At 44.6% G+C, this 17,387-nt stretch overlaps 1 protein-coding gene across 1 annotated transcript; it reads right to left on the bottom strand.

The window, feature by feature from the left end:
- Positions 1 to 4,442: 4,442 nt before the first annotated feature.
- Positions 4,443 to 16,992, bottom strand: LOC311343973 (proprotein convertase subtilisin/kexin type 5-like; the record flags this gene model as incomplete). The annotated part of the gene is made up of 6 exons (XM_084468924.1): positions 16,920 to 16,992; positions 15,147 to 15,440; positions 7,249 to 7,303; positions 5,358 to 5,503; positions 4,567 to 4,722; positions 4,443 to 4,450 (listed from the first exon to the last, which is right to left on the bottom strand). Exons 2-6 carry the CDS (start codon positions 15,427 to 15,429, stop codon positions 4,443 to 4,445), a joined length of 648 nt encoding a protein of 215 aa, XP_084325050.1. The 5' UTR covers positions 15,430 to 15,440; positions 16,920 to 16,992.
- Between the last annotated feature and the right edge of the window lie 395 nt (positions 16,993 to 17,387).

Raw genomic sequence — 17,387 nt, 5'->3', positions numbered from 1 at the left:
CTTCTCTGCATGCCCACCTTGTGTCAGACAGCCTTTTCAATTCAGTCCATGTACCCTGACCCCTTTGGTCAGAGTACATGGACTGTTGCATTTTAACAAACACAGCATGGCGTTTTGTAGATCCGGCAACAAAGGTGTATAGACTTTCAACTAAGTTAAAAAACCAAATGCTGGTTTGATTTAGCTCGCCACCAAGACCGGGATGAGACAGACTTCAGACATAGCAGTGCACGCATAAAGCTTTGTCATTATGGCTCTGAATTCGCGACTGCAGACCCCATCCGCTCATATTTACAGCTCCATCGTAGCCTTGGCCCCTGACATCTTCCAATTTCAGGAAGTGTCATTACAACATTCTTCAATTCCTTTCCTGTTGTTCCAGTCACATCCTAAACTTGAATCTTGAAAAGAATCTCTCCTTAATTTCCATCTGATGGACAAAGCGAACAACAAAGGACACTTGTTTGACATGGAAAACATCAGTGGTCTCATCCAAGAGAATGTAGAATAACCTTTACTCGTCCATTTCTTTGAGAATGACTCTTCTGACATAGGTGGCAAGGGCCTTGATAATGTCATTCTGGGCCCTAGTTAGACAATCTCAAACACAGACGTGAAGCGCAAAGTCGAAGTAGCTTTGTGGGCGGTTCTATGGCGCTGTTGCTATTATGACGGCGAGATAAATGAGCTTTGTGTCCGACGCAAATCTAAAATGGGTTGGAGGTTCCGGTTTTGCTCCAGCCCTAATGGCAGCGTGAAATACTAGCTCCCGATCAAAACTCGAGAAAATCCCCAAATTCGACTAACTTAATCAAATAAAAACATCTGAAACTGAAATGGATAGGGAAGGGAGATCAAGAAGACAAAAAACCAACCAAGACCAAATAGAACAACTCGAAATGACCAACTAAGGAAACGTGTCGGACGCCACGAGTGGAGGAGAAGGTGAGCACAACATGGTGCTCAAACGGTTGATCTGCTACGCTCAGGTCTCAAAAACATAATCAAAGAAATCAAGAACTTTGAAACTGAGCTTAAAATGGAGTTCTCCACGTTTAAAGAGGATATAATAAGAGAAATGAAGAGAGAACTCGAAGATTTCAGCCGGGATAATAACCGAAAGCTCAGACACGGCAAAGGAGCTAGCAACACACACACAGAGAATCGAGGCAGCCGAAACAAGAATATGGGAGATGGAAAGTTGGAACATGGAGGCGAAAGACGCCCTTCTTCAATCACTAAAGCAGCAGAGAGTATTGCAAGACAAGCTGATGGACCAAGAGGGCAGAAATCATCTGAACAACATCCGCATTTTTGGCCTTAAAGAAGGAGCGGAGGGCAGCTCCGTCACCGAATACATTGAGCGTCTCCTAAAACGAGTTCTCCCTGCCGACTGACACAGATCTACAAATACAGCGAGCGCACCGAGCCTTGGTGCCCAAACCGGGCTCCGACAAACCTCCCAGATCTGTTGTGGTGAACTTTCTTCAATACACAGTTAAGGAGAGAATTCTTAAAGAAGCATGGAAAAAAAGAATACAGCATCAAGGTCGGGCACTGTTCTTTGATCTTGACTACGCCACGGAAATAACACAGAAAAGGAAAGATATACGTCAGCATTAAAAAAGCCCTGAAAGAAAGAGGAATCCGTTTCCAGACGCCCTTGTCTAAAATGAGAATCCACTGGGAATCTGGACCGTGCATGTATGAGACCGCTCAGGAGGCTGCGAGAGAGCTGAATAGAAGAGGAGTCGAGGTTGAGACACCGGGGAACAACACCGCCGCGGCGGGACTGGAAGAGCAACTCTGGGGATCGCTGCCATGGCAGCGCGTTGGAAACACAGAGGATGCTTCGGTGCGAGCTAAACAAAAGCTACAAGAGTTTCAAAGGAGATAAAGGACATTAACCTTCTAGGTATGTGAGTGCATTTGAGTGACTATATTGACACTATTGATTAATATCCCGGTTGACATTTAACACTGAATGCACTCCCTACACCGGTCATCAAAATGAAAGGTCTTCCTAATTACTGACTGATCGGAAGTTATGTATATGTTCAGATAATATGTTAATGGGTAAGAGTTATTGGACAACCCGACCAGACCTTACTAAGCAGGGGCCCTCATGTTCCTTGAGATATTCCCCTCGACCCACGAATGCGACGTGGGAGGCAAGTGCCTGCTTTTGGACATTTAAAGGGATAGTTCAGGATTTTGGACATCGGGTCTCATTTCCAAGTGAGCCAGTGTGTTATTTATCATTGGAGACCGTTTTCGACACTTTTCATTCAGTCCTTCTAGTTGCAGAAATCGCTGGTGCTAGGCTAGCGCAAGTCGACGGGATTCTGCTAGCCTGCCAATAAAAACAGTTTTACCCAATCCCTGTAGTTGGAAGCAAGCTACGGCAGCGGCGGACTGATATTACCTGGAGTGTGCTTCTCTGTTTACCTTCTGCTGTAGTGAATTGGTTGCTACACCGGAGCAAAGTGAAATTCCGCTGCTGCTGAGAAAGTAGTCCACCAAAATGTAATGTGATCATTGCGATACAAGGATAGTTTTATTTCTAATATTATTCTATCAACAAAGACATTTACATCGATAGTCGGGCATTATAATTGGTTTGCATCGGGAGTGGGAAACGAGGGAGGCATCTCTTTTTGCCGACACGCCTCTCCAGGCGCAAGTGTAGTGGCGCCTGTTTGCTGCGGGGGGAAATCAGCTTTGCGCCGGGTGCAAACTAGCAACAATACATGCGTCGGTGTAGAAAGTAAATTGCACTGGGTGCAAGATAGGGCCTTTGGTTTGTTAAGACCCCAGGTTAACATGTGGACATTGTCTATGTCCAGATGTAAATCAGCCATGATTTCTGTTAAAGCCCTAGGTGGGGTGTTAAAGCCCTGGGTGGGGTGTTAAAGCCCCCCCGCATCGTGCTTCTACCTTGACAGAGGCCGTCGTCGCTGCACCTGCTGCAGGCAGGGGGGCACGGCAGGCAGCGGACCTCCTGGGCGTAGAAGCCCAGGGGACAGTGCCCCAGGCAGGAGTGGTCCAACAGGAGGTACTGAGCAGCACAGCTCAGACAGTCGGAGGCGTTCAGCAGGCAGGAGGTGCACTCTGGAGCACAGGGACGGCACTGCTGCTCCAACAAAAAACCCCTGCATGGATCAGAAGGAGGAGGAGGAGAAGGAGAGGGAAAGGGGGAAGGTGGAGGAGAAGGGGAGGTGGAGGAGGGTGAGGAGATGGAGAGTGGAAGGAGGAGGAAGAGGGGGGGATGGATATGAGGAAATGGGGAGGAGGAGAGGAGGACGGGGAGGAGAAGAGCAGGGGCAGGAGAAGAGGGGCAGGAGAAAGAGGAGTATTAATCTCCTTTATGTGTATCTCTATGATTAGTTTTTATATTTTCATTGTATGCAGTCTTATTGGTAAAACAGATCCTGTAAGACAAACAAACGTGAAGTTAGTTTCAGGAGGTACAGTGTGTTATAGTGGTCAGCTCTGGGTGTATGTAGTAAGTAATGGTAAGCCCTAGTTGGTGAAAAGTTCAAGGTTATTCTGCTCACTTAATTAGTCAGGCTGGACCACACACCTGTCACAGCTGGTCACACATTTCCCATCCTGCAGGTAGAGTCCGGCTCCATTGTGGCATTGGTCACAGCTCAGAGAGTCCAGACACACCTCACACCCAGGCAGGCAGCTCTGGCAGCGGCCAGACGTTTGGTTAGCGAACGTAGAGGATGGGCACCGTGAGACGCAGGACTGCTGGCCAGTCAGAAAATGACCTGAGCACCCAGAGGACGGGTTGGTATGAAAGGGAAAGTGTGAAAGGTGTGCTAATAGATGTGTTTTTTTCCATTGCAGAGAGAAGTCGTATTCTGTATGTAGAACACTGCTTTAAGTGTCTGCCACAGCCTCAATTCACCTCTTTATGAATATATGTTTCACTTCCAATGAGGCATAGCAGAGGAGGCTACAGACTTTCACTCACTCCTATATAGAATCTGGAATTTTTGAAGTAAGTAATGACTGGTTGTTTGAATCGGAGTTCTACCCTCTTGATCAGATCGAGGCAGAAGAGGCTCCTAAACCACTTGCACAACTGCAGTTCAAAGTGTTAAGTCATTTTGACGGACAAATGGCAACAGTTCCTTACCTGGTGGACAGGTGTGGCAGTCTCTGTTCCCTTGTCCAGAGCACGTCTTACAGGAGGGATGGCACCCCTCACAAGCACCCTGCTCTGCTTGCACACAAACGGAAATAAGAACCACACAGGAAGAACAAACCACAAACAAACAGGAAGTATGAACAACCCAGAAACAGGAAGTATGAAACACAACCAAACAGGAAGTGCAACCACACAAAAACAGGAAGTACAAACAACAACCAAACAGGAAGCATGAACCACAGCCCAACAGGAAAAAACAACCAATCCAAAGTACAGCAGTTCACTACCGCACTAAATACAAACAATGTACAATGTATACAATATGTTTACCACAAGCTCCAGTGTCTGTCCTATACCATTTATGAACTGCTTCTGGGAACATAGCGCCCATGCATGCTGCTCCAGACAGGCGCCGGCGGTCAGCACACGGCCATCCTCACACAGGTCACAGTCGTCGGGCTGCGGTCCTCCACAGGCACGGCAGGATGCGTGGCACGGCTCACACTCATGTTCTCCGGCATCCAGGAAGAAGCCATTCTTACAATGGTCCACGCAATCACCGTCTAGGCCACAGGAAAAGCATGCAGTAGCACACACATCAACATCGGAAACAGAAAGGGGGGCTGTTTACGTTTGGTTGTAGTCTTTTCGCTCAGTTCTCCCTCTGAACAGTAGGGCTAGAACCGAGCGAAAAGACTACAACCAAACGTAAACAGCCCCCCATTCTGTTTCTGGGCAACGAGCAATGAGTCTTCCAACAGAACTCAATGGTTTGGACAAAATGCGATAAATATGCAATAAAACACGACAGAAACTGTATTTCGCTACGATACTTGATTTGGAGCATCAACGTACACCACTAACCACTCGGTGAGTTGCACATTTCTGAAAACAAACGTTTAGGGTTGTTTTAAGGACAGGTTTGTGAATGCCCGTAGCCAGCCATTCTGAAGCAGACAGGGCGATTCTAAATTATCCAAATACCTGAGACAGGACCAATAGTCAACATTTCGGTGACAACCACTCTATTTCATCCTTGACAGTTTTTTTTCCAAATTGCCTACCCTAGCTTTAAAGAGCACTTTCAATGTGTGCCCACTATAGCAGGTATTATTCTAGCATTCTGACAACTGTTATCAGGGTATTCAGTCTTAAGTGGGCTTTTGTGAACAGACAGCAGTGGTGATGAAGCATGTACCAGAGATTGAGAAGCCCTCTTCACACCAGTAGCACTGGCTCTGGTCACAGTTGATGCAGTGCTGATCCTCACAAGGATGACACATCATTGAGTCCTCCACACTGAAGGATCGCTCTGGGCAGAACCGGTAGCAGTCAGACCCCCACCTGAGAAAGAGAGAGAGAGAGGGAGACCATTAGCATATGAATAGTGCCAGTAAGGATGAGAGAAATAAAATATTTTCAGGTGTTAGTTATTAGGTGCCAAGCACAAAGTGCGAGGCAACCTATTGTAATCGTTAGTTTTATTATTATTCTGACACGTTTGACTTGCACAGCCTAAACCGCTCGCACACTTTTTATGAAACTTACTACAGCTGTAGAGGTTGACCCAAGATTAACAGACAGCAAATATTACACAGTTTGGCCCAAAGGTGGCACTATAACAACTGTCCAAAAATGCAAACTTTGCACAAAGATATCTCGTAAACGGTTTGACCTACACTCATGAAGCGTTGTTCACACATGCATATCCTCATGCTGAACAAATATGCCTCAAGAACCTATGACTTCCGGTTTCCAGATTTGCCATCATTTTGAATTTAGTTAAAAACAGTTAAAAACAGTAAACACTAACAAGATTTGTCTGTACACTAAAGTTTAAAGCACCCATGAGCCATTGACTTCTAAAAGGGGCGTGGTTTAAAACGTGAAAAGAGTTAAATGCTCATATCAACATCAAGTTGGACATATTTTCAAATAGGGCGTGGCATCGAAATGGGCATGGCCTGTCACTAAAATCACCACAGTTCATAGACGGAATGTTTCATTTGAGCGGGACCAACTTAGTTGCTGTTGGGGACCAAAGTTTCAACTGCTCAAGTGAAATGAAGTTGATTGACAAAACAACATGTCAACAGAGGAAAAAAAATCGTCCAAATTGAACTTAACTTAAGTTAACAGGCTTAACTTAACCCAATCGTCATCAAACTTGGGATAGTCAAAGGCACATTGGTCAAGATTCAAGTGTCCAAATTGTATGTAAATCGGCCTAAAGGTGGCGCTATAGCAACAGTCCAAAAATGCAAAAATCGTCATCGCCATTTTGTGGTCATTTTCACTTTTTCGCCTTGTATTTGAATGAACTCCTAGGGAATTTATCTGATCTGCTTCAAAATTGGTCAGTACAGTCAAAAAATGGTGCTGAATGAACGCCGTGCTATTTGTGACTGTACGTTGAAGGGCGTGTCCGTGGTGTGCCGTCAAACTTGGCCATTTTGAATTCCGTGGTCTTGTATTTGAACAAACGAACTCCTAGGGAATTCATCAGATCTGCTTCAAAACTGGACAGTACACTTGAATAATGTTGCTGAATGAACGCTGTGCTATTTGTGACTGTACGTTGAAGGGTGTGTCCGTGACGTGCCATCAAAGTTGGCCATTTTGGGTTAGGTTATAGGTTAGGTTAGGTTATACTTAATGGTTAGGGTTAGGTTAGGTTAGGGTTAGGTTTATGGTCTGCGTCACAGTCTTAATGGTTAGGGTTAGGTTATGGTTAGGTTATGGTTAGGGTTAGTCTATGGTCTTAATGGTTAGGGTTAGGGTTAGGTTTGATGGTTTATTGGTCAGTAGGGTTAGGGTTAGGTTTGATGGTTTATTGGTCGGCCTATGCTTGGCACCGTAAAATGCTGCTTGCAGCTTTAATTATTATTATTATTATTATTATTATTATTATTATTATTATTATAATAACAGGTGTGGAAACACATCAAATAACAGTTCAATAAAACACAAAAACACCCATTGAAAGCAATTGGATCAGAATGCCTGTGTAGGATCTTCAAGTGTTCTGAAATATCTATGAGCAAAAGAAGACATTGGGTCAAACCAACACATATGTAGACTTGACTTACTTGTAGTACTCGTCTTCACAGCTCATACAAAGTGTTGCTGGGTTCCCATCTCTGTCTGTTGTAAAAATCAGACGGATCATTTGTCACATGGATGCTACATATAATAGAATATATACCCTAACCATATTTGTAAATGTTAAATTGTCTCCCTTTTGCTGATTGTGCGTGAGTGTGTGTGTGTGTGTGTGTGTGTGTGTGTGTGTGTGCGTGAGTTTGAATTAGTGAGAGAGGGAGTTTGTGTTTGTGTCTGTGTTTAGTATTAAGTTATACCAGAAGATGGCGATGTAGTAACACATTCAGTTAGTGAGCAGTCATGACATCACCCCAAGTACAAAGGACTGCTTACCCATGAGGAAATTAAAAGTTGCATATAATTTTTGGTGACTTACTTCATTGGAGTGTTACTGTCTGTGTGTGTGTGTGTGTGTGTGTGTGTGTGTGTGTGTGTGTGTGTGTGTGTGTGTGTATGCAGTGGACTGCATTGTGAGTTCATAAAAGAATGTGTTATGTTCATGTTTTCTGTTATTAGACCACATTGAAATTATACAGGCATCAAAAAATAAATAAACTGTTTGTTTGTGTGGTTAGAGAGCATTATGAGGTTTTCATTAATTTTCATTAATAACATTAACATGAGTTCCCCTAGCCTGCCTATGGTCCCCCAGTGGCTAGAAATGGCGTTAGGTGTAAAACGAGCACTAGGTATCCTGCTCCGATCCCTTTCTCCTCCATGTCGCGGTTCAATCTGGACTTCAGAGAGTCAAAGCCAAAGTTCCTTTCCCTCAATTCCTTCTCAACCATGGCTGAGATAACCCCCACTACGAGTCTCGTTGTGGAAGTACCAGAGACGTCAGAGAAGCCGACGCAGTCATTTGAGATTCATAATATCATCCGGAGGCGCACACAGCTTTTGGCCGTGATAATATATTTTATATCTATATATAATATGAGCTGTGTGCGCCTCCGGCTGACCTTATGAATCCGAGCCATTGCGATCCATCCACTGTAAACACTAGCGCATGGTACCGTGGCCGCAAGCTGCTCAGGGCCACACCCCCACCCTCCACCTTGACTCGCCTCGCTCCTCCTCATTAGCATTTAAAGCTACAAACACAGAAACGGCACGTTTGTGGAAAGCTCATTGTGGGACTGGCTCGTAGTGGCTGTAATTCTGCACCAAGGCTGAATTTCGGGAATTAGTCTTCAAATACTGTATTAGGGGTCACTAATATACCTATATAAAAGCATCCATAAAGTAGCATGCCATGGGACCTTTAATAAATCCTGTCAATCAAGGTCGATTTAAAGAGCAACATATACATTTATATAAAGAGAGAGATAATAGATATAGAATAGCTGACACGCCTTGCACAGCTAACAACGCTAACATAGCTATCCATGCTAACTCAGCTTATTCGCTAACACTGCTTACACAGCTCACACTTCTAACACAGCTAACATCGCAAACACCACTCACATTGCAAACAAAGGAAACACTGCTTAAACAGCAAACACAGCTTACTATGTTTACACCACTTACACAGCTAAAGCAGCAAACACCGCTAACACAGCTCACACTGCTAACACGGCTCACACTGATAACACCCCTTATACTGCTTACATTGCTAACACAGCCAGCACCACTCACATTAAATACACAGATAACATTGGTTAAACAGCTAACACAGGAGTCATGTGGGACCGCGGAGGGTGATGGTTGCCTAGAACTCTCCTCCCGACAAATTCTCCTAATTTTCATGTAAATTTGATAGTTTTAGCCCATATTGTATGTTAAAAAGAAGTGTAAAGTATAGCACAACAAAGTTTGTGTATCTATTTCAAAATTATTTTCTCCCCTCATGGCAACTACTTCGAAGTCTAGAACAGCTAAGCAAGGAATAAGCTATGCTAGCATGGCAAGTGGTGCTATGTCAAAGTCCGGAGCAAACAATGCTGCCGGAGGCAGCATCCCCAGCCCTACTAGAGATGCTCTAACGGGACTTCAAGCGACTTTGGAAAAAACGATGCATAAGATGGCTCAGGTTAGCAGTATACTTAAGGGGCTACAAGAGGATGTTTCCAGAGTTAAGGCAGCGCAAGCTAAAACTAGCCAGGACATTACAGCCATATATGGAAGGGTGGACGAGGCAGACGGTCGAATTATGGACTTGGAAACTGAGAATGCCCGGCTGGTCTCTGAGCTGCAGAAAAGAGGGAAGCATTTTGAGGAGATGGAGAGCCATTCAAAATGCAGAGAATAGGGATAGACAACTGAACTTGCGGCTGGTCGGATTAAAAGAAAGTGAGGGTGAAAATCTGGGGGAGCTAACTATCCAGCTCATAGATGACGCTCTGGGAGTGAAGCTAGCTGACAGTGAGCTACAGCGGGTTTATCGACCAGGGCCACCATTGATGGAAGATTCCCCTCCATGACCAGTCGTTATCAGATTTCATTCTTTATTGGAAAGGGACAGAGTGATGACCGCTGGGGAAATACAAGAGCAAGACACCGCTAATATGGCATGGCTCCATTATCTCATTCATTCCAGACGCAACAAAAGCTGTTGCTGAGAAGAGGAGGAAATTCACTGATGTTCGGAAGAAACTCCACGCGATGGACATTCAATCTTCACTCTTCACTTGGAAGGGAAAGAAAATGACATTTGAAGATAACAAGAAAGTGCTGCAGTTCCTCGATAAGGAGATGGAAGGCTCTGTGTAACTGTGGGTAGGCTGCCTTTCTTAATACGGATGCAGATGTCGGAGATGACAGGTATTTCAGTAGCCTGCCAGAGGTAATAACTGCATTAGTGATAGCTGTTCATTGCAGGAGATAACTTGGTTTAAGAATTAATCTTTCTCTGTTTCTTTTTCTTTTTAACTCAAGCCATTCTCAAAATAATTACCACATTTATGCTGCAAATATCATTTGTAATTAATCACCTGAATAACAAGAATATGGCAAACTAATGATCAGGCGAATGTCTATAGTAGGCCATCTAAGGCGATAATTTCTGGCTTTGCTTTACATGGGTGGACCACTTACGTTAATATAGGGCTTAAAATGTTTTGTTGGGATTAGGAGGATTGAATGGTAGCCATTGATTAGCGCCTCATGGACCAGATCAAGGGAGGGATTTCCCCCATGAAGATGTATGGACATATTTTGTGGGGGAAGGTGGGCAAAGATAGTGGGTTATTTGTATAATTTCCCCTAGGTTCAAGGGGTTGTTCATGTTTAAGTGTGCAGGTGTTTAACCGTGACAGTTTATGGGCGTTTTTTGTCATTTTTGAATGGTTATTATTGTTTCTTTATTTCATTATTTCCCCTTCATTTTCTCCTTGTCCTTACATGTGGGTGGTGCAACATGAATCCCACTAAATTGAAAAAGTGTCTGCTCTACCTGAAATCAAGACAGGCGGATGTGGTGCTTCTACAAGAGACTCATATGAAGAAGTCTGAGGCAATGAAACTCCAAAGGGGCTGGGTGGGCCATGTCTTCCATAGCTCATTTGATAGTAAGAAAAGAGGTGTTGTAATACTTGTGCATAAGAAATTGAAGTTTGTTTTGCTGAAGGAACACAAGGATGAAGAGGGGAGGGTTGTTTGCATTGAATCCGTAATTAATGGAAGGAAAATTAACTTATGCAATATCTACACCCCTAATGAGGATGACCCCGATTTTTTTCATAAAGTCAATAGCCTTCTAGGGACACTTGAGGACGGTCATACAATACTTGGAGAGGACTTTAATCAGACTCCAGGCCTTGTATTGGATAGATCTAAGTACTCTCATGCATCATCTAAGGGTGGAGTAGCAGTAGGTAATCTACAGGAAGATATTGGGTTGGTCGACATCTGGAGATTGGTTAATCCCAATAAGAGGGAATATACCTTTTACTCACATAATCATAAGTCACACAGTAGAATTGATTATTTTCTTATTTCTAAAGACCTGATTGAATCAGTAATTGATGCTACAATAGGTGTCATAGCATAACTGACCATGCAACAGTAGAACTGTAACAGTAAAAAGGCTGAGTATGCTATGTTTAGGCTAAAGGCCAGCTTCTACGAAAGCGGAGAGAAGGCCAGACAACTGAAAAAGCAGGAGAATGCTTAGGAGGTATTAAAACTAGTATTGGAAAGATGGTTACATCAGCCAAGGATATTAACCAGGTGTTTATGGAGTTTTACAAAACCCTTTATACATCAGACACAGTGTTTAGCCATTAACAACTGAAAACATGTTTTTCCATGATCCAGTTTCCAAGTCTGTTGCCAGAACAACTACAGCCTTTAGAAGCTCCAATCAGAGAGGAGGAGGTTAGGAAAGCCATTCAGTCAATGCAATCAGGCAAGGCTCCAGGATTAGATGGTTTTCCTGTTGAGTATTACAAGCTCTACATTGGTATCTTAGTGCCTGTATTAACAAAAGTGTATTCAGAGTCACTATCAGTTAGTCAGCTACCAAACAATCTGAATGAATCAGTAATTTCTATTATTCTTAAGAAGGCAAAGGACTCTATAGACCCGGCTAGCTACCGGCCCATTAGTCTGGCTAATAACTATAAAACTATAAAATTCTCACTAAAGTTCTGGCTATGCGGCTTGAAAATGATCAGGTGGGATTTGTGAAGGGCAGGTCTTCTTCTGACAATTTGAGACGCCTACTCCACCTTATGTGGCAAAACAGAGAGTCTTATGAACCTATTGCGGCCTTCTCTTTAGACGCAGAGAAGGCTGTTGATAGGGTGGAGTGGAGGCTTCTGATTCATGTTCTGGAGACCTTTGGACAGCACAGAGGGACTCAGGGAGACTGAGTCCTGACTGGTCAAGCTGATTGTTTCAACAATCAGCCTGACTGGTCAAGCTGATTGTTTTGAGAAATAGGACAGTTGGTTAGAGATGGCACGTTCCAGTGTTTTAGAAAGGAATGAAAGAAGAGATATTGGTCTGTAGTTCTGGATGTCTGGTGTCAAGGAACGGCTTGATTCTGGTGGTGTGGCGTGGTTAGACATAACTATTCTGTTGATCTTCAGAGGAGACAGGGATAAAGTGGGTATAAACAGAGGTTGGGATAGGGTGTGGGAGGATGGTGGCAGGGGTAAAAGTGGAGCTGATGTCCTTCACCTTCTGGGTAAAGTAGGTAACAAAGTCATCAGCTGTGAGGGAAGAAGGAAGGGGAGGGGGGAGAGAAGAGTACATGAAAAACAGTTTCCTGGGGTTGGAGGTGGAGGAGTTGATTTTGGTCCGGTAGAAGGCAGATTTAGCTGTTGACACAGTGGAGGTATAAGCTGAGAGGAGGTGAAGGTAGTGAGAGAGATCATCAGGACAGTCTGGTCTCTTCCATTTGCTCTCTGCAGCCCGTAACTCTGCAGCTCTTTGGACAGCCAAGGAGGAGAGGAGCATTCATGGCAGGAGACAATGAGGACACACAGAGGGAAATACAGAGAGAGCTGATGAGGGAACTGAGGAAGACTGCTACAAGAACAGAATAGAGGGGAAGCTGCAGCAGAACAACCCCCGAGAGGTGTGGGCGGGGGTGAGAACCATCACTGGCATGAAAAAGGCTAGAGGATCACAGGAGGGGACCAAGGAACGGGCCGACAAGCTAAACCTGTTTTTTAACAGATTTGACTCACCAACTGGGGCCAGACCAACACCCCCCTCCCCCTCCTGCGCTACTCATCTGTCTGCTGTACCACAAGACCCGGGCATGGCAGCTTCTGCACCTCCCCTCCCAGCACCACCCTCTCTCCCTCTCCCTTTCCACACTACCAGGGAGGCTGGACCAATGTCCAGCCCAGAGGGCAGTCATCCCCTCACCACACCCCCAACTATCCCAGCGACCCCAGCAACAACAACCCCAACCATCAACACCAGCCACGTGAGACAGCAGCTCACCAGGACCTGGACAAACAAGGCCAGAGAACCGGACGACATCAGCCCGAGGGTGCTCAAGGTCTGTGCGGAGCAGCTGGCAGGAATGTTCACGCATCTTTTCGGCCTCTCCCTGAGGCTGAAAAAGGTGGCAACACTCTGGAAGACATCCTGTGTAGTCCCTGTGCCGAAGAAGGGACGACCCAGCGCTCCGAAAGACTTCAGACCTGTGGCTCTAACGTCACACGTCATGAAAACCTTCGAGAGGCTGGACCTGAAGCACCTCAGGCCCTTGGTGCGTGACTGCCTGGACCCACTGCAGTTTGCGTACCAGACTGACTGGCAGATGATGGCGTGGAGGATGCCATCATCTACCTGCTTCACAGAGCTTGCACGCACCTGGAGAGGCCACAAAGCATGGTGAGGATCATGTTCTTCGATTTCTCCAGTGCTTTCGATACCGTCCAGCCAGTCCAGCTGGCTGAGAAGCTCCAAGTGATGCAGGTGGATCCTGACATGGTGGCATGGATTACTATTGCCGCTTTTCCACCGCCAGTACCAGCTCGACTCGACTCAACACGCCTTTTTTGCGTTTCCATTGGCAAAAAAAGTACCTGGTACCTAGTACCGGGTACTTTTTTTTAGTACTACCTCCGTCAAGGTTCCAAGCGAGCGGAGTAGGTACTTTTGTGTGACGTAAACAGGCTGCTGGTAACTGATTGGCCAGCGGCTGTAAATGGGAATAATCATTCAAAGTTAAGTTGTGTCCGGCGTGGTTGTAGTCCACGAACTCGCTCCCGAGGGGGACACTGATCAGCGTTTCGCCGTGTGTGTCGCTCCTTTCCCGGGGCTAGAGTAAGGCTGTGCGTGGTTGTGTGTGTCCGGCGTGGTTGTGTGTGTCCGGCGTGGCTGGAGTCCACGGACCGGCTCCGGAGGATCAGCGTTTCGCTGTTTCGTTTTAGTGTCGTTCCTTTCCCAAGGCTCGAGTTTTGCCTCCATCAACGTTACCGTATGACAACAATAGACGCGCAGTCATTACGCTTTTTATTTGATTTTATTTCCCATCATAACCTTTCCCGGGAATCAGGAAATAGTCTTGATCAGATTCAGATTTCCCGGGAATACACCTCAAAACACCTCACCCCCGCTCCCAACACCTCCAAAGCCCCAACACCTCCTTTCTCCACTTGATTAAGGACTAAACCCCACACCTCAGGACTGATTGTTGTTTAATTACCTTGTTATTTATTTCATTACCTCAGGAACCCTGCACATTGGCACATTTATACTTAGTCATATTTATTTTAAATGCAACAAACTACAAAAGTCACATACAAAGGGACAGTTACATGTATATAGTATGTTTATCTTTATTCTAATAGTTTTTTATTATATTTTATTTCATATTGTTAAATTTTATTTGTATATATACTCTTGTTTCGCACTCTCTTTTCCCACTGTACTGCTGGTCATTTGTGAATTTCCCCTAAGGGGGATTAATAAAGGACTATCTATCTATCTATCTATCTATCTATCTATCTATCACACAATGTCAGGGTTTTCTAGTCATATGCTGCCAGTCTTTAATGCTCTGAATGATTCTTAACAGATTGTGTATCAAGGGACGTATGGTTCATGTACATGAAATAAATAAATAAATAAATGAATAAATAAATAAAAGATAGATACAGGTATATATATATATATATATATATATATATATATATATATATATACACACAGGTATATACAGTAGATACATACAGGTATATAGATAGATACAGGTATATAGATACATACAGGTATATAGATACATACAGGTATATAGATACAGGTAGATAGATATATACAGGTATACAGGTAGATAGATATATACAGGTATATAGATACAGGTAGATAGATATATACAGGTATACAGATATAGGTATATAGATAGATACAGGGGTTCAGTAGTCAAAGAGGCAGGTAGCTAGAAAGTGTGTGCGTGTGTGTGTGTGGCGTGTGTCAGACTTACTATGTTGGCATTCCTTGCAGCCGTCCTGGCAGGGCCGGCAGTCCTCCGGCTGTGGCTGCAGCTCAGCCAGAGGATGCCACCAGCTCCGCTCCCGGTCTGCACACCGCAGCGGGAGGCAGCGGCCGTCTCGGAGGCCGAGGCCCGGCCTGCAGCGGAGGCAAAGCTCCAGGGCCGTGCACACGGCGCAGTCCACAGCGCACGGCTCACAGTGGCCCCCCGGCGCGTGGAAGGACCCCTCGGGACACGAGGCACGGCACTCTCCCCGTAGGAGGTAGCGCTGCATGTCGAACTTATCTAGAACACACACACACACACACACACACACACACACACACACACACACACACACACACACACACACACACACACACACACACACACACACACACACACACACACACACACAGTGACCTTAAAGGCCCTGATACAGCTCATAATCTAAACAGGCAATCTCAACAGGGTGCAATACAGTTATGTCACTGCGTTGGCTCTTTGTTGGACGTCGCCCCTGAGTCCTGCACACAGCGTGGTGGACGCCGGTGCGGTGCCGTGGTTTGGTCACAACCTGCATATTTGTTCTGTGCAAAAACAGCAATTTCAATTTCGTATTAAGTATATTGGAGCCTTCAAGTATTTGGTCGGTTAAAGGTTATTTGTTGATATTGTCTAAGTCGAAATCATGTTCAACTCGCCCTCTCTCATGGTGTACGCGTGTAAAAAAGGATCCGAAAGGGGACAGTTGGCAAGCCATTGACAATGTTTGTTTTTCCAAACAAGTGTTCAGCAGCTCCCATTGTTGTATCTTAGTTTTGTCCAACATAAGTTAGTAATACAAACTCCCCTGGCTAGGTTGTTTTCTCAAATGTGGATACAACCAAATCCTCAATGTTTATTCCGTGTTTAGACACCACTGCGCAAGCTCACAGGCTTAAGAGACTGAGGCGTGTATTTAGAATCTAGGATTGCGGCTGCATTATTGGAAGTCTGATAAAAAGCGCAGAGCATTTCAACAAGAAGCGACGGTAAGTGTAGGAGCATTTTTGTGTGTGTGTGTGTGTGTGTGTGTTTGTGACTAGTCTAGTAGTCTAGTATATAACTCAGAGATTGAGAAGCTTTTTCCAGTGTTATTGTTATGTCTCATTGAGTTTGAGACAAACCACATTTTGACCAACCAAACCTCCTGCTTAATTGAGTGTGTCTGGTGTTAATCTGTTCCTTGGCTGCTGCTGTGTGTGTGTGTGTGTGTGTGTGTGTGTGTGTGTGTGTGTGTGTGTGTGTGTGTGTGTGTGTGTGTGTGTGTGTGTGTGTGTGTGTGTGTGTGTGTGTGTGTGTGGGGTGTTTCCCAAGTATGAGACTTTATCCAGATTCATATTTCGTCATATCAAAAAAGCTAAACGTAAAGCTGAGGGAGCTCCTCAAACTCAGCTTGTTTCTGGATACATAATGTCTGAAAGGAGGAAGGGACTCAAACAAGTTAGAAACATGTTGGAATTTTTTTTTGTGGGAAGGAATATTCCAGGCAGGGCTTCCTTTACACCACTTACAGTACATCTTTATCTCATTTAGTTGGAGGCTAACTTTTCCATTCCAAACTAGATCCGTCCACGTCACGTTAAGACTGAATGAGATCGGTTAAATACAATAAATACCAATACAGTACAATACGATACGATTTACCATACAATACAATACTAACTACTAAATTCTCCTTTGGCACTATAAAACAATTGCCATATTATGTTTATTAAATGTGGTGTTCATTAAATACTCCACCTTTTTCACAACTGGTGCAGTTGAAAAGTCCGTCTTCATTACATTCATGGCAGGTGGGGTGACAGAGCTGGCACTGCCCGTCCACGGCATAGCGCCCCCTCCTGCAAGATCTGTCACAGCGCCCATCGGCCAAAAACCTGCAGGGGAGGCCATTTTATAGATCAAATTCAAAGGCCTCATCACAAAACGACCTTCCACAAGGTCCATATTAACCCATTATAAGATGAAAATTATAAACGTAAAACTACAAAATAAAAGTAGTGTTAAAGCTCATAAACTGTATTATCATATGGCGGGTTGTTTAAATCAAGGTTGATGCTATATACTACAGAACCACATTCTAAGGGGCCCTTCTCTAATTGGTGTAATGCTGTCCAATCAGCGGCACCAGTATAATATCCGAAGAAAAATAAATACCCTGAGGTTTTTATTTAAAGAGCCAAAGCACAGTTTATGTAATTCATATAA

Source organism: Micromesistius poutassou, assembly GCF_964030765.1.
Source record: "Micromesistius poutassou genome assembly, chromosome: 5".
Classification (NCBI taxonomy): Eukaryota; Metazoa; Chordata; class Actinopteri; order Gadiformes; family Gadidae; genus Micromesistius; species Micromesistius poutassou.
This window is presented reverse-complemented; position numbering and strand designations above follow the sequence as displayed.